This window comes from Trichosporon asahii (assembly GCF_000293215.1).
Source record: "Trichosporon asahii var. asahii CBS 2479 unplaced genomic scaffold scaffold00075, whole genome shotgun sequence".
NCBI lineage: Eukaryota > Fungi > Basidiomycota > Tremellomycetes > Trichosporonales > Trichosporonaceae > Trichosporon > Trichosporon asahii.
The window spans coordinates 1,728,046-1,747,869 of NW_014040850.1; the positions used below are offsets into that span (position 1 = coordinate 1,728,046).

The following is a 19,824-nucleotide window of genomic DNA, read 5'->3' on the forward strand; positions in this document are numbered from 1 at the left end:
GAAGAATATGAGGGAGTTATAAACAAAGAGAGCAGACTATGCCAGAATCTATCTATTGCTGCGGCTTGGAGTCGTAGTTGTCGGGCGACTCGACCTTGGTGGTCTCGACTGTCTTGAGGCCAGGGTCGATCGGCTCCTGTACCTCCTTGGAGGCGGGGAGCTGGTTGACATTGGAGAGGAGGTCAGGGGTGGAGGTGGGGAGGGTTGTGGTTGAGGCGAAGTTCTCGTTGGACTGCTCCACGATAGTCGGGTGACCGGGGCTGTAAACGGAGGCCTTCTCGTTGGTGGCAGTGCTGAGACCAGTCTGCTGACGTGAGAGGTTCGTCTGCTGGCGAGTCATGTTGGAGCCCACCGTCGTCGCGCGGTCGAGGCCGTCGTTGTCGTCCTCCACAGCCTTCTTGTGCTTGGGCACACGGATGAGCCAGTAAAGGAAGATGGCGGCGAAAATGTTGAAAATGACGTAAACCCAGAGAAGGCCAAAGTCACGCCAGGCGTTCGACCAGTAGATGTTGAACATGGACAGGAACGTATTCGTGCTGTTCATGGCGCAGAAGCGACACGAATCGGTGGCGTTGGGGTCTACGAGATAGCCGCCAGCCGCCTTCATGTAGTTCGCCATGTAAGAACCACAAGTTTGACCGCCTTCCGGCACGAAACGGAGCAGTTCTGCGTCTGAACACACCACGTTGGTGTTCGCAACGCATACCGAGAGAAATCCTTCCGTGATGTACGTGAATGGAGAGACTCTGTTCATGAATACCCAGAATCCAGGAAGTTGCTGTCGAGGGACGAGGACACCGCAGAAGACGAGGCAGAGAGAAAACATGAGGTTGGCTATATTGCCCGCAGTTTCCGCCAGATCCATGCCAGCGACGACCATGGTAGCGAACGTAGATGTAAAGAGGAAGAACATCTGCATGAAAAGCCATGCCATGGCGCCGCGGAGGGTGACCGTGTCGGTGGGAATGGCGTTTCGGTAATAGCCGATGGGGTAGTACCACTCAAAGAAGAACATGGTGCCGACAAGGATACTCCAGGGGATCTCAACGATGATGTTTGACAGGATGAACACGACCCAGGAGTATGTCTTGCTGGGACGCTCACGGACTTCGTAAAGCGAACGCTGGATAACGAAATTGGGCATGATCTAAACGTTAGCGTAAATTGGGGCGAGTGTGGCGGAAAAATCGAAATTTCGAAAAATATCCAAAAATCACCCATCCGACCTTCTACACCGTTTTCTGGCCTTCTGAGCACTACTAACCTGCTGGCAGATCTGTCCGAAGATCGTAAACGACATAAATACGGAGAATAACTGATTTTGCAAGCCTGTACTTGTGTCAAATGGGACGCGCAATCGAGAAGAAAGGTGAACTTACCTTGCTGAGAATTGTCCGCCTTGAAGAACGAGAAGCCGATGAAGAGACCAGTGGAAACGACCAGCGCGATCTTGCTCCAGATGTACGACGGGGTGCGCCAGTACTGCTGGAAAACACGACGGAGGACCTCGAACATCTGGACGCCGAAGGGAGCAGCAAACTGAGCGTAGGCGGACTTGTCCTTCTTATCCGGCTGCGGCTTCGCGCGACCCTCGTACTTGAGTCTGTGGAGCTCCTGACGGACGCCCTGGTATTCAGGGGACTCGAGCCAAGTCTTGTGCCAGTCAATGTTGGTCTCTGATCCGGGCGCGGCACCGATAGCGGAGAACATCCACTCAGCGGGGTTCTCCGACGGATCGCAGGGAGGGGCACCATTGCGGACGAAGTAGTCGATCAGAGTCTTCGAACCAGCACCAACCTCACCGTAGTAGACGGTGCGGCCGCCCTTGGCAAGAAAGAGGAGACGGTCGAACTGCTCAAAGAGCATGGCGGAGGGCTGGTGGATCGTGCAAAGAATAGCCTGGCCATTCTCGTGGGTGAGCTTGCGGAGGAGCTGAAGAATGTTCCAGGAAGTCTGCGAGTCGAGACCAGAGGTAGGCTCGTCGAGGAAGAGAAGAAGTTCAGGCTTGGCAACGAGCTCGACACCGATGGTGAGACGCTTGCGCTGCTCAACGTTGAGACCTTCACCCGGGACACCGACCACAGCATCGGCATAGTCGTTCATCTCGAGGAGCTTGAGGACCTCCTCGACGTAGGCGTACTTTTCCTCGCGGGAGACGTGCTTGGGCTGGCGGAGAACGGCGGAGAAGCGGAGAGCCTCACGAACAGTCGAGGTCTCGAGATGAAGGTCCTGCTGCTGGACGTAACCGGTCTTACGCTGGAACGAGGCGTCACGCTGGCGTCCGTCGACGAGCATCTCTCCGGTAACGACACCCATGGTGACACGGGTCGCAAGGACATCCAGCAGGGTCGTCTTACCCGCTCCAGACACACCCATCAGGGCAGTCAGAGTACCGGGCTTGACCCAGCCGTCGACGTGGTCGAGAATACGGCGATCCTCCTTCTTGATCTTGATGTCGTAGCACACGTCGCGCCAGGAGAAGACCGAGGTCTGGCGCTGAATGAGACCATCCGCAGCGTCGAGTCCAGTCTTCTCGCTCTTCTCCAGACCAGGCCGGGTTCCAACATTCATCTGGGTCTCCTCGTCCTCGATGACATAAGCGTTGTTGGCGTCCTTGAGCTCCTTGGGGATCTTGCCGCGAGGGAACACAAGCACTTCACCCTTCGATCTCTTGGCGCTGATCAACTCGGTAGCGGCGAGGTACACGAACATGAGGAAGAACATGAAACCAAAGATGATACCAACGTTCCTCCACTTGTGCGAGTGGTAGTACTCGTACGCAATGTTGATGTAGTCGTCACCGTTGACGTACGAGAGTCCGGGCTTGCTTCCGACACTGCTGCACACGACGTTGTCACCGCCGGTTGGGTAGCCGGGGCCAGTGGGCACGAACTGGGCGCACGCAAAGTCACGGTCGTGGAACTCGTTGATCATGAGCGACTCGAAACCGAAGGCGATGGGGTTAATCCAGTTGATCCAACGGCTCCAGCCGTGCATGTAGTTCACAGGAATGGCGAAGCCAGTGTAAATGACGAGACCGAGAATGGCAACGGCAGCCGGGGCCAGAGCCTGTGTCAACGAACGGGAGAGCGAGGCGATCGAACGGAAGAACATGGACATCGTCAACGTGAGGATGAACGACACGAAGAAGAAGAAGAAGAATGGTCCAGGCTCTCGGCGGAGGTTCGTCATGAAGTAGATGATCAAGTTGAACAGGATGGCGTTGACGATCTTGTAGGGCATGTCGCACAGCATAGAGGCGAATGCTTCAGCCGAAGGGTGGTAGAAGGCGTATCGCGAGTGCTTCTCGACAATGGGGCGTTGGGCGTAGAGAGTCAGAATTTCAAGGGCGGATCCGAAGGCGTTCATGAGGATAGCGAAGAAGAGAAGACCACCGCGGCTGTAGAACGAGGCCGTAGTGGGCTGCAGGTTGTAGAAGATCGACGAGATGATAAGGGCCATGACACTGTTACCGAACAGCTGAGTGAGGGTGAGCGACGGGTCAGCCTTGAGACGCCAGAAGCCAAGCCTGAGACAAAGCTTAACCTGTCCCCAGTATGACAGGGTGTACGGGGACGCGGCACGAGTGTGCTTCGACTGCTGGGCACGACGAGAGGCAAGGAAGTCCTGGTAGTACTGGCCACCGACGGGGTACTTCTTGTTGTAGGCCACAATGTCGGCCTGCAGCTTGGCGTACTCAGGAGACTCGCGCCAGCGCTTGGCAAACTCGGCGGGCGTGCGGGGGACCTTGTCCTCGTAGCCTTCGGCAGCACGACGCTCGGACGGAGACGTCAGACTGGTGAGGAAGTCGGGGACGGTCTGCTGCTGGGGGCAGAACCAGCCCTGACGCTCGAAGAACGCCTTAGCCTCGGTGGTGCGGCCGAAGAAGATCTGCTCGCCCTCGTACAGGACCGAAACCTTGTCGAACATGTCGTACGCGTGCTGCGGCGCCTGGTAGATGGCGAGGGCGGCAGCGGTACCGAAGTGCTCGGCGCCCAGGCGGAGGTTCTTGACGAACTCGATAGCATTGGCAGAGTCAAGACCACGGGTCGAATTGTCCCAGCACTGAAGCGGGGCGGACGAGAGAGTCGCCTCGGCGATCGTCACACGCTTGCGCTCACCACCCGACACACCACGGATGAAGTCGTTTCCGACGACCGTGTTGACAGTGTGCGAAATGCCGAATACAGACATGACGACGTCGCGCATGTGGTACGCAAACTCCTTCTCCGAGATACCGGCCGGCGGGTGACGGGGCGCACGAGCGCGAGCCGCGAATTCGAGGGTCTCACCCACGACTAGCTTGGGGAAATGCACGTCCACCTCGGCAGTGTAGATGGCCTCACCACGGAAGCGCTTGTTCATGGTCTTCGGGTCGATACCTAGGAACTACGTCAGCGCTGTGCTCGGCTGTTGGAAATCCAGACTATCGCCCGCCTGCCACTAGTGGCGAGAATTAGCGCAAAATGTTGCCCACGTACCTCTGTAGTTGATCTCCGATCCCTCGCCGAGATAGATACCGTTCATCTCACCGGCGATGGTCTTGAGGAGCGTGGTGCATCCTGATCCGGGAGGGCCCAAAACAACCAGAAGCTCTCCAGGCTCGATGATGCCATCAAACTCGTTCAAAATCTCAACTTTGTGCTTGCGGTGGCCGATGAGGTCGCGGATCTGTCCGAGGAGGTACAGAGGCAGGTTACCGACGGTCTTCTGGTAGTCTGGGGGCGTCAGAGGGCTTGGACAGGGGAGGTAGCCGTGACGTCTCAGAAGCACATGTGCCCCGGAGACCGGCCTTGCGACACTCACCTGCATCTGAACCGAAGCCGTGCACGCTCAAGTTGTGGTACGCGATACCACTTACGCGGCTGTCGTTGGCAGCAGCCATGTGACTGGTCATCGCACGCGTCCACTTGTGGATATTGAAGTGTTCGGCGTAGGGGTCAAGGTCTGATCCAGGCTCGTAGTTGAAGATGTCGCCGTCGTTGGCCTCAGAGTCGGCCTGAGTCGTTGTGCCACCCGAGCCGCCCTCCTGGATGTCATGCTGGTGGTCGTGAGACAACGAAGGGCGAGTCACAGAGCGCTGCGATTGCCTCGAGATCTGACGAGCGAGCTGGACAACCTCGGCGTGGCGCTGCTCCTGAGTCGGAATGAACTCCTCGACATAGTCGTGGCCTTGATTCGATTGCCCGAACCCCCAGTCTTGGGAGAACGACATCTTACGTTGAGGAGAAGCGCCGGCGTGCTGCTCCTGACGGTCGTAAGAGCCGTAGTTGAAGTTGCCTACCACGGACATGGTGGGCGAGTCGGAACGGAGCGGAAGTCTCCTCGACTAATGGAAAAGGCAAGGGGTGTTGAAGTGAGTGATGTGATACCGAGAACTGGGAAGAGAATGTGGGAGAGGGAGTTTATAAAGGGGAGGGAGAGGAAGATGAAGAAAGAGGCGAGAATGAGTGATCTCTGACGAAGTTGGAGAGGATGAATGGGGTGGGCCGCTGCGTGATATGTGATCGGGGTGACAGCCAGCTGCAGCACGAGGCGAGGATGGCCTTCGGGCTGTCGAGGAGTGAGCCACTGCGCGACGGACTGACGATGATACCATAGGGCTTGGCTATGTGGGTCTGGCGGCGCTCGCGGCTCTCAAGCAAACAAATGGATATCGGTCCCTAGCTCCACCGGGCCCCAGGCGTACCAACGGCGCCCGGCAGCGTCCGCCTGGCCAACTCTGTTTGGGATTCCTGACCACAGCGCTTAATCGGGATTGACCCCAGCCTATGGCTCCTGACAGCGTTCCAAGCCCACCATTTGTTTGCACGTGAGCCGAGCGGGCATTTTGTCAGCTCCCAGTGGTAATGTGCCGGCATGCTGCGATTTGATTCGATCCTAGGCTCTTGTGCCTGTCCTGGCCCTCGCCGGCCCCTGGCAGGCTGCCCAGGATCAAAGGATCCCAGACATGAGTAGATCTCCGGAAATCGCGACGCTCGCTACTACGTCAATGCGTCACAAGATGGTTTCCGCGACACTGGCCGACGGCTTGCCAGCGCCAGCACCTCTGTCACTCAATCCGGCGGCCCCTTCGGCACCCGAGCGTCCCGCTTCTGCGCCGAAATCCGGTGTCGGCTGCCACTCCCACGTCGACGGCTGGTGTCCACAATATCCGTCCCCGCTCTAGCATAAAAGCCAGTGACTCATGTAGCTCAAGAAGCAATTTTCTGGACTCTGGGTTTTTCCTGCGGCTCTCGTGTTTATAAAGTTGGTCTCCTTCGCTTTTCGCGGGTATGCCGACGAAAGTGAACCATTGAGCGCTCGGAAATCCCGTCAAACTCTCCGCCGAAGATGGCGCAAGCATCGAGTTCCTGACACGGCGCCGAAGGCTTGGCATTGTTCCCTTACGAAGGCCAGATTGCAGTGATACGTTGATCTCCTCGCTCCCTGCACCCTTCCACAGTGTCCGGTCTGGTCCTCCGACCCTGTCGGGCAGTTTCCGGGCAGCTACACACACATTACTATTCCCGGCACAAACTATGGTCTACTGAAACTTCTAATGGGCCTGCTAGCAACTTACTCTAAAGGTACCAGGTATGCGACGATCTCAAGAGACGGAGCATGCCCCCCTCGGGCTTCGGTCGACGCGTCGAGTGTCGATCGCGACCGACCTGGCAAGGAACAGAACACCGAACCAGGGCCGTCGCTTAAGTCCCACGGTTCCAGTGGGTCAGTCTCTGATCGGAACCAAATTTCGGCGCCCTCGGCCTCCGCGCATGGTGCGAAGGTGCAGTGTCGTTGCGCGATGGCACTGGCGGTGGCTACAGACGGCGTTGCATGTACTCCGGCGCGGCGAAGCTGCGGAACCTGGCGGATGCGGAGCTTCGCGTCGACCGTGGTGTCAACGTGAGGGCTTGTCGACGTCAACAAACCTATTTGCAGCCCTTGGCAGATTAGACTGACTTTAGCGGCGCTGGAAACTGCTCCGCTACAACCCCGTTTCCTCGGCAACAGCCGCGGCTTCTATGTTGTCCTTCACAGCCGTACTAACATGCCTCCGTTCTGCGGCCAGAGTCGATGGGGAGTGCAGAGCGGTGCTTCTGCGCTGCGGTAGGAACGTCTACGTCACCGCGACGGGGCGGATCAACGTTGCATTCCGAAGGAATCTGGTCAGCATGTGGTTTCAATGTTGTGAATTGCAATCGCCTTTCGCAGCATTGGGGTGAGTTGAGGGCTTAGAACAACCCTGGTGATATGCAATTGTCAGATCGATTCATGCGCGTGTGACTTTGTGTGCTATTTCTTACTACTCGTGTCTTCCTCGTCGATTGGACGCATCTGCCACTCCGTATGCCACTCTGCCTCAGACCATTGCGCTATACGTTGTCTTCCTACGGCTAGGCGCTCGACGCAGATCCCCCTCACTTTCCCAAGATCTGGCTGACAAAAGTCATGCGCCCCGGTTTCCCGGCGACTTCGATCTCACTTGCCGGGAACTCCCGAACAGTCCTCATGCAGCAACGGCGTCTTTATCGCGTCTTCCCCATTCGTGGCACCGTGTGCCACAGTAACTTCTAGTCTGTTTCATCGGCGCCGGATGTCTGAGGCGCAGCACAGACTGTGCAACTGCGCCGATCACTGGCAGGTCGGGGCTCATCAGCGGCTGGATCCGAGGTCTGGCCACAGAAGGCCTCAGGCTCGTGCCCTCCGTTTGTAACGGCCGACGGCCGCCATGACCAAGCGTGACTCTGCATGATCAAGCGAACGCTGTCGGCTGATACGTGACGCACTGACTGCCCGCTTTGCTTCAGTAACGTAGGCTCTGAATCTCGTTCGCAGTGATGCATGAATGCATCCCCATCGCCATGGCAGGCGCGAACTATCCGCAGCGCCACGAGCCATGTGGCCGCCGCAACAATCGCTGCCAAGCTCCACCGGAGGCACAAGTAGCTTCGGTCTCCAGGCTATGACCTTCTACACAATCAACTATGCTTGAAGGGGAGCTTGTTACCGGTACTGGCGAGGCGCACACCTCAGCACCCTATCTGCGAGAGCCTGAACTCGAGAATGACATCCTCGTCGTCCTCATAGTCATATGGTTCAAGCAAGTCTCCGAGGGAGCCAGACATGCACCTCGTCCCATCATGTATAAGCCTGAAATGTGAGCACTGTCGTGTTCCACACACAATGACTTGTTCTACGTACCTGCATTCGAGTGGATCCAGCTTAAGCTGATTGGCGACGTACATCGTGAGCGTATCGGTCCTTGTGGTGGATCGGGCCCTAATCTGTATGGGTTGTGCCAGACGATCCGAAAGAACCTTGAGGTTGTATATGCGGGACTCTTCGCTTTAGTGTGCAAGGGCAGCTCGAAGGCTCACGATATGACGTAGTAGCTGAGCCTGGAAACTCGGGCGTTGACACGTAGCCAGCTCCACGGAGTGCACTGAGTTTCGGCGCTGTCGAAAGAGAAGGAAGGGGCCTGCGAGAAGCAGTGAGCTTCACGGGCTCTGGCGCCCGGGCTAGCCTCTCCACGTCTTCATGCGCTTGCAGTTCGCGACCAGCATGAGTGAGCCTTGCCTATCAGCCGGCCGGCCAAGACATCCAGAGCTCACCGGATGCGCGTTACATCTATCGCTGCGTTGTCATCCAATGTCTCGAGATATTGAGCCCACAGCAAGGCTAGCTTGCGGACGGTTACATCCGTCTTCACGTTCAATAACAGCAGGGCGTCGCCGCTTCCTGCTATCTGCACTGATTTGACTGTCATCAGCTGGGAGTAGATTCTACGAAGCTCACAGGACAGAGTCCTACTCTTTCTGTGAGGTGGCTCCATTGCTGAGACGTATGGCTGGGGTAGTAGAGAATTAGGAACGTCGACGTGTGGACCACAGCAACAATAAGTCAGCAGAACACCGGTGACAGACGGGCGCAGGCCTACCAATGTATGCAACGGCTCTAACGTATGATCACGCGTTCTCATTCAACATTGGCCCCTCGGCCCATGATGTCTGGGCATGATCTGAACAATAGTGAGTCGTTGCATAATCGTAGGCTACAAAGTCCATGTCTATAGAGAAACGCATCTAAAGGGTTGTCGAAAGATCTATTCAGCTGGTCCCGAACTGCCACGGCAGGGCCCAACCCCAGGACCCCAACGACCAGCAGTCAGGCGACGTAGTGTACTGCGTCTCGAAGAACAGCTTCTCTGGGTCGTCCTCGATGAGCTGTCCTACTTGCATGTACGTCGGTACACGCCTGCGATTGTTGAGCAAGCTTCGGACATCAGCACGCCTCAACTTTTGATACCAAAAGCTCACCAGAAAGATTCGGGCTTGACACCGAGCCGCTGGGCGTATGCTCGTCGTACCGTCTCCACCGTCACTGTTACATGTGTTTTGACGATGAGTGGCGTAAAGCCGTCCAGCGGCATGACGATGACCATGATGAAGTCGGGAGCTGGCGTTAGTGTCACGCAGACGCACTGACGTACTCTCTGCCGCGGCCTGTTCTTGCTGCGGCTTCCTCGCTGCTTGCAGAGCGATGTGCCCATGCTGACACCCCGGGACGCTGAACAGGCGCTCATCAGCGTCCAGCGCATGCCCGCTGCACCTTAGCCTGCGGATCAGCTGATTGCGACGGCTTCAGCTCACTCTATGCGCTGCACGTCAATGGCGATATTGCTGTCATGTCTCTCCAGATACGCCGCCCAGGACGCCAGCAGCTCGCGTACCCTGAGGTCCGACCGGACTCGCTGAGAGAGCACAGCGCCGCCATCTCCTCTGATCTCGACTGTAATGACTGTGAAGTCGTCAGTGACCATCGACGGAGCAGGAAGACCCACGTGTGCTAAGTTTGGCTCTCTTCCGTTCTCGATCCTTCATAACGGCGTGGGGTGGGCAATGTTAGCATTCCAGCAGTGCACGCGAAGTCTGGTGTCGACAGAACACCCCGCTGCCGGCGCCCGAGCGCCCTAGGCACAGGGCATGGTGCCCGCTTGCAAGCGATGGCGGGTTTCATCTGTTATGAGCGCGATAGCCCCCTATCACATCAGCCCAAGCAGGTCTGTCATCAGAATCAAGAGGTCTAGCCACGTAAGTGGCGAGAAGGCAGACAAGAAAGTAGTCTGGTACGCTGTCCTGGGCCGCCCAACAGGAGACAGCATCTTGGTCCAACCGAGCCGAGATTGCAGAGTTGGATCGGCGACCAAGTGGACAGAGATAAGCGCAAATGTGCCACATTCTGCGAAACGCCGGCCACATGGCAAAAGTCGAGCTGCACTCGACCAAAGTCGACACGGGACCAATTAGATGTTCCGTGCCTGAAACTTCGCACCTGGTGCTCACCAAATTGTGCGTCGCATGCAGTGTCTGCTTCTCTTCAACCTTGCCCAAGTCATCGGCACTCCCAAAACAACGCAAAACCTCGACCAGCAAACTTGATCACCGTCTCGTTCGCGTCACTACCACCAAAATGATCATCTCGAAGCAGAACCGCCGTCTCGTGAGTCGCATCCGGCGGACGACCGGCGGAAACTTCCTGGCGACATCGTGATCGCGAAGATGGACCTGTGTCGCTTGGAAAGGATCATCGATGTTGCCGGGAAGGGTCTGGACGGTCAGAATGTGCTGCCGGAAACTCGATCGCAGCGGGTCTTAGCTAACCATCCAGATTTACGAGCAGCTCTTCAAGGAGGGTGTCATGGTCGCCCCCAAGGAGTTCAACCGCCCCTCGCACCCCGACCTCACCACCGTCCCCAACCTCGAGGTCATCAAGGCTATGCAGTCGCTTACCTCGAAGGGCTACGTTAAGACCCAGTTCTCGTGGCAGTGGTACTACTACACCCTCACCGACGAGGGTCTCGCTTACCTCCGCGAGTACCTCCACCTTCCTTCGGAGATCGTCCCCGTCACCCACACCAAGCCCGCCCGCCCTGCTGGCCGCCCCGCCGGCTACGGTGCTGGCCGTGACGGTGCCTACCGTGCCCCCCGCGGTGACCGCGAGGGCTACCGCCGCCGTGACGACAAGGAGGGTGCCGGTGCCGAGTACCGCCCCCGCTTCGGTGGCAACGCCCCTGCTTCTTAAGCAGCTGGGATGACAGGTTGAGCGTGCGGTACATATTTCATTTTGGGATGTTACCGCGTGTGTTATCTTATTAGATTGTGTTGCAGGAGCATTTTGCCGTGATTTCTGTAGTTTTCTGACCCCTCCGATCCAGCAGGGCCAACCTGGCGTCGAAGAACGCCGCAAGGCTGAGCAGGAACAGATCTTGAAGCTCTCGTGCATCTCGCGTGGCTCGGAGCGAGAAGCGTAGCGGAGCGGGATTCCCACGGTTGCATTGCGTTCCCAGGCTGGGAGATTGTCGAGCGCGCGCTTAAGTTGAATCGTGCCGAACACGGAACGCCTGATTGCTTCGGCTGCAACCCACGACCGTGACCGGATCAACCCCTGTCCCCACATTCTACGCCTAGCTCCGCCAGTCCAAGTCATCTTGTACTCCGCACTCCGCTAGGATTTATAGCCTGCCCACTTGTCTGGCGCTACTTTTCCCCTTAACCCCCTTTGTCCGCCCTCCCACTTCCTCTCCATTCCCCATGTCCATCCTCTCTCGCATGGCTCCCCGTGTGAGCATGACCGGCCGCCAGTCGTCCACCGCCCGCCTTTCGGCCGTCAAGCGTCACCTCTCCACTTCGCCGGTCGCCATGGCCGATGGCAAGACCTCTCCCACCGACTCGGTCCTCTACGAGGCTGACGGAGCCGCCCGCATCTACAAGCTTAACCGCCCCAAGGCGCTTAACGCTCTCGACATGGACATGGTCCAGTCCCTCGCCAAGGAGGTTAACGTGGGTGTCATAGGAGCTATTTGTATGCAACCCCTTAGCTAACAAAGCAGACCTGGAGGAACAGCGACCAGTGCAAGCTCGTTATCGGTCGTGGTGACGAGCGCGCTTTCTGCGCTGGTGGTGACGTCAAATGTAGGCAGCTGTTGTGTTACGATTTGGCTGACCATCGCAGCGCTCGTTGAGGGCCGCCCCACCCAGGGTGCCGCTCCTGCGCTCAAGTTCTTCCAGGAGGAGTTCGAGATGAACTGGGAGATGGGCCGCCTCGGCAAGCCCTACGTCGCGATCATTGACGGCTTCACCAGTGAGTCTGGCTGAGAATAGCACAGAATATTCGTCTCGCACCGCGGGCGGTGGAGCGCAGATCACTGACGATCACAGTGGGTGGTGGTGCCGGTATCTCGCTCCCGGCCAACATCCGTATTGCTACCAAGAAGACTGTCTTCGCCATGCCCGAGACCAAGATCGGCTACTCGCCCGACGTCGGCGGCAACTACTACATTGCCCAGCTCGACGGCCAGATCGGAGCCTGGCTCGCCATCACCGGCCAGGAGACCTGGGGCCGTGCCTGCTAGTAAGCTATCTGGGCTTGGCTGGGAGCTAACCAACAGCGAGCTCGGTATCGCTACCCACTACGTCGCTCCCCAGGTACTCCCGGACATTGTCCGCCAGCTCGGTGCCCTCGAGGACCCCACTGCCGAGCAGGTCTCGGCCCTCGTTGCCAGCTACCACGTTCCCGAGGAGGCTGGCCTCGAGCCCTCGTCGAAGGCTTCGCGTGAGGGCCCCTCGCCCGTCCGCGGTGCCATCCGCAAGTTCCTTGACGAGGCGTTCGGCAAGAACTCGATCCAGGAGATCTACGCCGCCGTCAAGAAGGGCGAGTCTGACTCGTCGCTCCCCAAGGAGGTCCAGGAGTGGGCCGCCGTCCAGCGCAAGCACATGGACGAGCGCTCTCCCACCGGCATGGCCGTTGCGCTCGAGAACTTCCGCCTGACGCAGAAGGCCAAGCGCCTGAACACGACGCTCGAGAACGACATCCGCATGGCGACCGGCTTCGCGGGCACTGACCGACCGACGGAGGACTTCTCGATCGGCGTCACGCACCTGCTCGTCGACAAGGCCAAGGGCCGTGCGAACTGGAACCCGTCCAGCCTCGAGGACAAGTTCTGCGAGCCGGCCAGCATCAAGGCCAACTTCTTCGACCCCAAGGCCAAGCACCTCCAGGAGACGCCCAAGCTCACCTTCCGCCCCGAGCCCGAGACGCAGGAGGGCCACGACCACACCTGGGGCCAGTTCCGCCGCTACGGTCTCCCCTCCGAGTCGGCCGTGCGCGAGTGGGTCCAGGGCGAGAACCCCCAGGCCGGCGCGTTCAAGGTCAACGAGGAGGAGCTTATCCAGCGCATGCTCGAGAGCACTGGCGACGCCGCCGGACCCCGTGCCAAGGAGTTCGCCGCTCGCATCAAGCAGGTCGTTGCCGAGCACTGCAAGACCGACAAGGACGGCTACCTCGACTGGAAGCAGTAAGCTGTTTTTCAGCTGAAGGGAGCGTTAGAGATCGGAGCAGCGTCTGATCATGTTATAGAGAAGCAGACAAACCAAAAGTACAACAAATGAGAAGTGAGAAGCATGCAACCACTTTCATCTTGACACCACTGCTGCACATGGGAACCGGAAATGCATGATGCGAACTGATTAGTGCGAGGTCTACGTAATGGTGATGCCTATCTTGATTCTACATGGCCGCCTCGTACAGATACTCGTCGAGCGTAACCTTGAGTCCCTGCGCGAGGTCTCTGGCGGTATCATAGTCGACCTCGCAACGAAGCATGACGTTGTCGAGCCTGTCCACCGGCGAGGTACGTTTCAGCAGCCCCATACCCTCAAGCTCGGGGATGAGCTGCCATAGCTTCACGCTGAAGGTGAGGTGATCGACGTAGTCCTCCCAGTCCTCCTCGAGCTCGATCTCGCGGTCCCTCTTCCGCCTCGCCTTCCGCTCCGCCTCGGCGGCTGTGACGTAGTGGCCGGCGGCGAAGACGTTGCCATCGTCGCGCGGGCGTTGCGGCGTGTCCTCCCCGTCGCTCTCATCCAGCGTGTCGAGCTCCAGCTCGGGCGGCCGCGGCCCGTGTTCCGCGTACAGAGATGCGAACATTGCCAGCAGCCTGTCGAGCGGGAATGCCTTCGGGCCCAGCAGGCGCTGCGGGACCTTGCCGACCCGTGTGCGACCGTATCCTGCACGCCGCGTGCCGCCGCCGCGCTTCCGCTTGCCGTCTGGTCCTGTTCCGCGACCGAAAAGACGCAGGTCGCTCTTCGCCGGGTTGTAGCTCGCGCAGTAAGCCGCGAGGACGAGGAAACGAGCGGCGATCGGCAGCTCCAGTCCCGGCGGGCGGGGGATGCTCCGCTGGGCTATCGGGCGCGGATTCCCGGCGGCATCGACGGGCATGAGTGCATCGATGAACTGTTGCCGTCCCACCGCGCGCGGGAGGACGTTCTCGATGGCGGCCGCAAGCGGAAGCGACAGCTGGTGCTTCAGGTCCGTCAGAAGCTTGTTGTTGATCACGAGCGGGGGCGGCGTCTCGCCCTCGGGGTACTCCTTGCCGAGGAGGTTCATCTCGGCGTGCGGCGGCAGCGTCGCCGTGTACAGTGGCCAGAGGGCACTGGCGACGTAGTCGTAGTCACTTGGGGGCGAGTGCGGTGCCAGGTTCCCCATTGCTGCGAGCAACAGGTCGATGAAGTGCGGATACAGCGGGTGCGTGCTGGACTGGTTCAGCAGGCGCACGACTTCGGCGCGCTGCATCGGCTCGTAGTAGATGTGCACTGGCTCGGGTGCATCTGCGCGCGGAGGACGCAGCTCGTCCCACGGCATCTGCGAGCAGAGCACGACGGTCACTGGAATTCCGACCTGCTGTCAGCTTTACAGCACGGACGGCCTAGCTCACCAGCTCGTTCACTCTTGTCAGCGCTGTCCATCCAGGCCCGAGGACACCTCTAAGTCTCTCTGCCTTTGTAATGATCAGCACCACCTGGCCCTCATCCTCGTCCCCCTTTGACGGGGACTTGCCCTTTCCTGCGTGCTTGGCCCAGAGAGAGCGCAGGCCCTTCGCGAACGCATCCCACATCAACACCTCGCGCCCGTCGCCTCCAGGGTCGTGCCGGATGCCCGTCTTGCGCGTAACGGCCAAAGCAGCAGACACCTTGGCGAGAGCGCCAGCGTAAAACAGCTTTGCACTGTGGTGCTCGATCGCATCGAGTCGCGCAACGCTGCAGCGTTCCGGAAGCTGCGGCTTGATCGCGGTCGTAGGATGGTGAGGGTGGTGCAGGTAGATGAACGGCGGGGCGGAGGGAAAGGACAGCAGCGTGGACAGCGTGTCCATCGCGCCTGCGCCTGACATGATGCCGGGTCCTCTGTCGAGTCTGGCAGCTGGTAGTCGAGTCTGGTGGTGCAGACTGCAGGCGGTTTTGTTGTTGTTGTCGAGGAAGGCGCCCGGTGACGGTCCCTTGGCCACACGCGGACACAAATGTTGGTACAGGAGTGGAGGTGCGGTACGGTGAACGACGCGACCCGCAAGGCCCGTAAGGCGCCCGAGCCCTTAGCGCCGCCGACCCATGAATCGCCAACGAGCGAGCACTTCGTCGTCCACCCACTCCATCATCCATCATGGCCCGGTATCGCCCGCCTCCCCCTCCGCCCAACCCCCTCCGTCTCGGTGGTGTCGTGCGCTACGACCAGATGCCGTCGCGCGGCCCGTTCGGCCTCAAGCGTGCGCTTTGGATCCAGGGGTAAGCTTCGTCTCTCTTGTCGCGAGCTAATTGATAGCGTCCGCATCGACGGTCACCTCGGCACGGCAATGCTTGAGTGGTGGGAGGCTCTCATCGTCGGTGAGTAGCAATGCTTGAGCCTGTTGGGCGTATCCATAAGCTGACATCTCAGGCATCGTCGTCCTCCCGATCACGGCCTTATTCTGGTACTCGTGCTTCAAGTACTTCCCGAGCCAGTTCCACTACATGTCGCGCCGGTTCGCGTACTACGTCTTTGGTGATGAGAACGTCGACATGATCGCCGCTGTTCGCGGGTACATTGCCGAGCTGCTCAACCTGCTGTGGTTCTACATCCGCGGCGCTGCTGCCAAAGCAGCCGTCGGACACGAGCTCTAACCGGAAGCTCACGCAATTGTCCCGACCCACCATCTATCACCGCACCGTGTTGTACACCTACAGCAAAATCTTAGACTCACTCGTATCACTCCATGGTATTATATACATCCCCAGTTAATGAATTGCTTCTACCTAATGACTACTGAACTGCTGAGCCCCCCTACTCAACTCCCTCCGCAATGACATGTACGCGGAGCGGCTCAAAGCTTCGCCTGAGTGGCACGGTTGGTGCGCTGAAGGATCCAGTCACCGACGAAGTCGGCGAGCTCCTGGGGCGCAGGCTCAACTTCGTTCTGGGGCTCGTGGTAGAGGCCGGGAAGAAGCTTGTGCGTCTTGTCGTTGGCGGCACAGCCCTCGAAGTACTCGCCAGACGCCTTGGGGCAGCAAATCTTGTCCTCTTCGCCGTGGTAGAGAAGGAGAGGAAGGTCCTTCGGCCAAGCGTCCCGAGCCTTCTTCGAGTCGAGGACAGCACCGTAGCTCAGCATGTCGGCCAGGGTACGGAGCGAGCCGCTCGGCTCGCACCACGGGTCGTCCTTGGTCTTCTTCTGAACATCCTCGTTGTGCGTGAGCTCCTAAGATGGTCAGCTTCCCCCCTGTACAATGTGAAGACTCACCTTGACGTCGAGAGGAGCAGCGATGCAGAAGTTCCCGAGGCCAAGGTTGGCGGCCAGAGTTCCAGCCTTGATCTGGATCGCGCTCTGGGGGGTCGTCGAGCGGATGTACGGTCCACTGATGATGACGCCCGAAAGAAGCTTCAGCGTGCTCTCAGCAGGCACTCCGGCGATGCGCGTCGCGAAGCCAAGGCTCAGACCACCGCCCTGTCGGTCAGCTGATGCTTGAGGACTTGTAAGCTTACCATGCTATGACCGTAGAGGAAGAGGGGCTTGCCCTGGGCCCTCTCGCTCTCGCGCTTGACGAAGAACTCGATGTCGGGGAGAGCCTTGAGCCAACCGCCGCTGCGGACACCCTTCTGGGCCTTCTGAACATGGACAGTCTTGCCCTCCTTCTTCCAGGCCGCGACCTCGGGGGACTTAGCGCTGAGAGGCGCCTGCGACGTGCGGCCGGCACCGCGCTGGTCGAAGGCGAGGATGTGGATGTCGTGGGCAGCGAGGCGACGGAAGTAGTCGTCGTAGCGCTGGATGTGCTCGGCGAAACCGTGGACGAAAACAACATACGCCTTGGGGTCCGCCGTGGTCCACTGTGATGTCAGCGAGAATTCTGAAACAGAGGCGTGCACTCACCTCTTTGGTGAAGAACGGAATGCCCTCGGGACCCAGAACGTAGGAGTCGGTGACGGTGACGGTGCCAGACATGGTTGGAGTGCGGCGGTGTGTCGATGTCGAGAACGGGCGCGGGTTAAGAGTACGAATGGGAGAGGTGGCAACGCGGTGAGTTGAGACAGACGGTCCGGGTATTAACGTGGCCGCCGGGCCATGACGAACCGATTTAGCAGCAACAACTGCGGATACCCGTCGGGCAACTAACTTGATATGTCAGTGGACGCCGGAACGGTGTGCAATGCAACGAGAGGGGAAAAGTGGGAACACGAGCATGTGCATGCAGACTGCGGGCGGGCAGCAGCATGGTGCGGAGAGCGGTCTTCTGTAATGGATGGAGGAACAGCAAAAAGTTGGTACGGGCCCGGCTTGCCCTGCGCGCCTACAACCATCCTATCCACTTGGAGCACCGATGCCACACTAGCCTGACTGATCCGTTGCCGGCCTGTCAGTGCCAGAGGCATACTAGCATGATCACCGAAACGATAACCAACGCTAAGTCATGAGACTCAGGTGGGGTTCGAACACCGGTGCTAGTGGAGACAAATTGTACAAAGGGCGCGCTGGAGCAAGGAAGTCCGTGATGAAAACTCGTACCTTCCCTAAACCATTACAGTTGAGAGGGGGTGCCCCGACGCCCCCTATAAGCGTCTCCACCGCAAGCGGACATCGACGCCTGTCCACGTCGCGCACGTCCACCGCCTGTCCTCGCCGTTGACAGCCCAGACGCTGACGTTCCAACGCATCATTCCTTCGGCCACCGTTACCCTCGCCACCACTACAACACTTGCATCGCGATGAACTCGCTCAACGCCCTGGGAAACCGCCAGGTCGCGAGTTTGAATGCCGACCTGCAGCGTATGGAGGCTGGCGAGGGAGGTTCCAACATCCAGGGTGAGTGCGTCGTGCTCGATCTCCAGTGGTGCTGCGCGTAGACAGGTGTCAGCGCCGGAGATGATGATTCTCAGGCGGACAATAGTCCTGCGGTGGTCACGTCTGCGCTCTTGGCTGCTCATCGGTATATCGCTGACAGCTCAGGCCAAATCACAACAACACTCGCTGCTCTGTCCCGACTTATCGACGATTATGACTCGATGGCGCGGAAGGAGATGGTTGCCGCCGCGCGAGAGAAGGCAAACACGTAAGTCACCTGTCTGTTTGAGTCTGGCTTTTACGTGTCGTGTCGCATCGACTCTACCGTGAGCCCCGGCTGTACAGGGGGCCCACCACGTCGTCTATCGGGCACCGTTGTTGACATCGCAGTCGCGTCGAGAAGCTCAAGGGGGAACACAAGAACCTGAAGACGCGGTTCGAGAAGGCGAAGAACGCCGGATCAGAGAAGGTGAGTCCGGCATCTAGCTTCATATCGCATGCGCTTGATAGCTGACCGTCAGAACCGCAACGAGCTGCTTGGAATCTCTTCAGCAACGGGCGGCGCGGGGCCGAGCGGGAGCGCAATGCAGCGACGAACGGCGAACGGAGCCGATGTGCCGGAATCGCCATTCGGACACAGCGGATATGCGCCGAACTACCCGACGTCGCGCGAGGACTATGCGCTACGCGAGCACTCGTTCATCCGCGAGTCCGAGAACCTGATCGACGGGTACATTGCCCAGGGAACGCTGGCGCTGCAGGACCTGGTCGAGCAGCGCGGGATTTTGAAGAAGACGCACCGCAAGCTGCTCGATGCGGCGCACACGCTCGGCGTGTCGCGCGAAACGATCGGATGGGTCGAGCGCCGAACGTGAGTTGCAGATATCAGGGTTTGTAACTGACAAACAGCACGCAGGACTGGTTCATCTTCTTCGGCGGTGCCGCATTCACCCTCCTTTGCTTCTGGCTCATTTACCACTACCTTGGTTAGACTTGTCCCCGCCGAGACACCACATACCTCCTACGACGATACCCATACCTGACACTCACACGAATATCCCTGCATCGCCGCATGAGAGCAATAGACAGCCTGGGGATTTAATGCAACGCTACAGCTACAGCTATGAAATCATGCCGTCTCTTGCATTGTGGAAGCTGGCTGCCGTCGACCGCCGCAGTAGCTGGCTTATCGCAGTGCGTAGACTGACAGCATATCTGACTGCGCGTCAGCTCATGCCTAAACGACCCTAAGCTCACCGCAGAGGACCACACAGGCATCACAGACTCCCCTTCTTCTTCATATTGCTGATCTGCTGGGTCAGCGGAGCTCCAAAGCCTCTACCCACCATAGCCCCGAGATGCGTGCTGATGCAGCGATGCTTCAGGCGCCCATCAGCGCGGACGATGGGAAGCAGGTGCTTGCGGAGCGTCTTCTGGACGAGCGAGAGCCAGATCGCCTCCTCCTCGGCACTCCAGGGTGTCTTCTTCTGCGGCGTCAGGTTCCAGCACAAGCTAAGCACCTCACCTGTCCAGCTCGGCTGCGCTGCTCTTGCTTGCTGCGGGATTTGATGTCGCCGCGCTCTTGCCTGCCGTTGCGCTCCTGCTTGACTGGGGCCATGGCGGTGTGTAATGTTGAGTGGGAAAGGAGGAGCGAGCGGCACCCCGCCGCGCTGTCTTATATCAGGCAGCCGCGACTTGCGCCC

General features: G+C 59.0%; 9 protein-coding genes across 9 annotated transcripts; 4 read left to right on the top strand and 5 right to left on the bottom strand.

The window, feature by feature from the left end:
• Nucleotides 1-52: 52 nt before the first annotated feature.
• On the bottom strand, nt 53-5,293 carry A1Q1_06164 (xenobiotic-transporting ATPase; the record flags this gene model as incomplete). Its single annotated transcript, XM_014321373.1, has 5 exons — nt 53-1,147; nt 1,265-1,329; nt 1,380-4,382; nt 4,482-4,718; nt 4,807-5,293. 5 exons carry the CDS (start codon nt 5,291-5,293, stop codon nt 53-55), a joined length of 4,887 nt encoding a protein of 1,628 aa, XP_014176848.1.
• A 3,795-nt stretch (nt 5,294-9,088) lies between these two features.
• A1Q1_06165 (uncharacterized protein) lies at nt 9,089-9,866 on the bottom strand (the record flags this gene model as incomplete). Its single annotated transcript, XM_014321374.1, has 6 exons — nt 9,089-9,107; nt 9,160-9,240; nt 9,303-9,366; nt 9,476-9,588; nt 9,636-9,774; nt 9,827-9,866. The coding sequence occupies 6 exons, from the start codon at nt 9,864-9,866 to the stop codon at nt 9,089-9,091; spliced, it is 456 nt and encodes a 151-aa protein (XP_014176849.1).
• Nucleotides 9,867-10,455: 589 nt separating this feature from the next.
• A1Q1_06166 (40s ribosomal protein s10) lies at nt 10,456-11,067 on the top strand (the record flags this gene model as incomplete). Its single annotated transcript, XM_014321375.1, has 2 exons — nt 10,456-10,485; nt 10,654-11,067. The coding sequence occupies 2 exons, from the start codon at nt 10,456-10,458 to the stop codon at nt 11,065-11,067; spliced, it is 444 nt and encodes a 147-aa protein (XP_014176850.1).
• Nucleotides 11,068-11,576: 509 nt separating this feature from the next.
• Nucleotides 11,577-13,343, top strand: A1Q1_06167 (3-hydroxyisobutyryl-CoA hydrolase; the record flags this gene model as incomplete). The annotated part of the gene is made up of 5 exons (XM_014321376.1): nt 11,577-11,825; nt 11,876-11,957; nt 11,998-12,126; nt 12,204-12,396; nt 12,434-13,343. 5 exons carry the CDS (start codon nt 11,577-11,579, stop codon nt 13,341-13,343), a joined length of 1,563 nt encoding a protein of 520 aa, XP_014176851.1.
• Nucleotides 13,344-13,551: 208 nt separating this feature from the next.
• A1Q1_06168 (uncharacterized protein) lies at nt 13,552-15,208 on the bottom strand (the record flags this gene model as incomplete). Its single annotated transcript, XM_014321377.1, has 2 exons — nt 13,552-14,682; nt 14,756-15,208. 2 exons carry the CDS (start codon nt 15,206-15,208, stop codon nt 13,552-13,554), a joined length of 1,584 nt encoding a protein of 527 aa, XP_014176852.1.
• A 266-nt stretch (nt 15,209-15,474) lies between these two features.
• On the top strand, nt 15,475-15,971 carry A1Q1_06169 (uncharacterized protein; the record flags this gene model as incomplete). Its single annotated transcript, XM_014321378.1, has 3 exons — nt 15,475-15,596; nt 15,634-15,695; nt 15,748-15,971. 3 exons carry the CDS (start codon nt 15,475-15,477, stop codon nt 15,969-15,971), a joined length of 408 nt encoding a protein of 135 aa, XP_014176853.1.
• A 200-nt stretch (nt 15,972-16,171) lies between these two features.
• A1Q1_06170 (uncharacterized protein) lies at nt 16,172-17,284 on the bottom strand (the record flags this gene model as incomplete). Its single annotated transcript, XM_014321379.1, has 4 exons — nt 16,172-16,543; nt 16,586-16,723; nt 16,828-17,169; nt 17,213-17,284. The coding sequence occupies 4 exons, from the start codon at nt 17,282-17,284 to the stop codon at nt 16,172-16,174; spliced, it is 924 nt and encodes a 307-aa protein (XP_014176854.1).
• Nucleotides 17,285-18,045: 761 nt separating this feature from the next.
• On the top strand, nt 18,046-19,164 carry A1Q1_06171 (uncharacterized protein; the record flags this gene model as incomplete). Its single annotated transcript, XM_014321380.1, has 5 exons — nt 18,046-18,142; nt 18,188-18,389; nt 18,512-18,590; nt 18,643-18,992; nt 19,038-19,164. The coding sequence occupies 5 exons, from the start codon at nt 18,046-18,048 to the stop codon at nt 19,162-19,164; spliced, it is 855 nt and encodes a 284-aa protein (XP_014176855.1).
• Nucleotides 19,165-19,398: 234 nt separating this feature from the next.
• Nucleotides 19,399-19,739, bottom strand: A1Q1_06172 (uncharacterized protein; the record flags this gene model as incomplete). Its single annotated transcript, XM_014321381.1, has 2 exons — nt 19,399-19,608; nt 19,647-19,739. The coding sequence occupies 2 exons, from the start codon at nt 19,737-19,739 to the stop codon at nt 19,399-19,401; spliced, it is 303 nt and encodes a 100-aa protein (XP_014176856.1).
• Between the last annotated feature and the right edge of the window lie 85 nt (nt 19,740-19,824).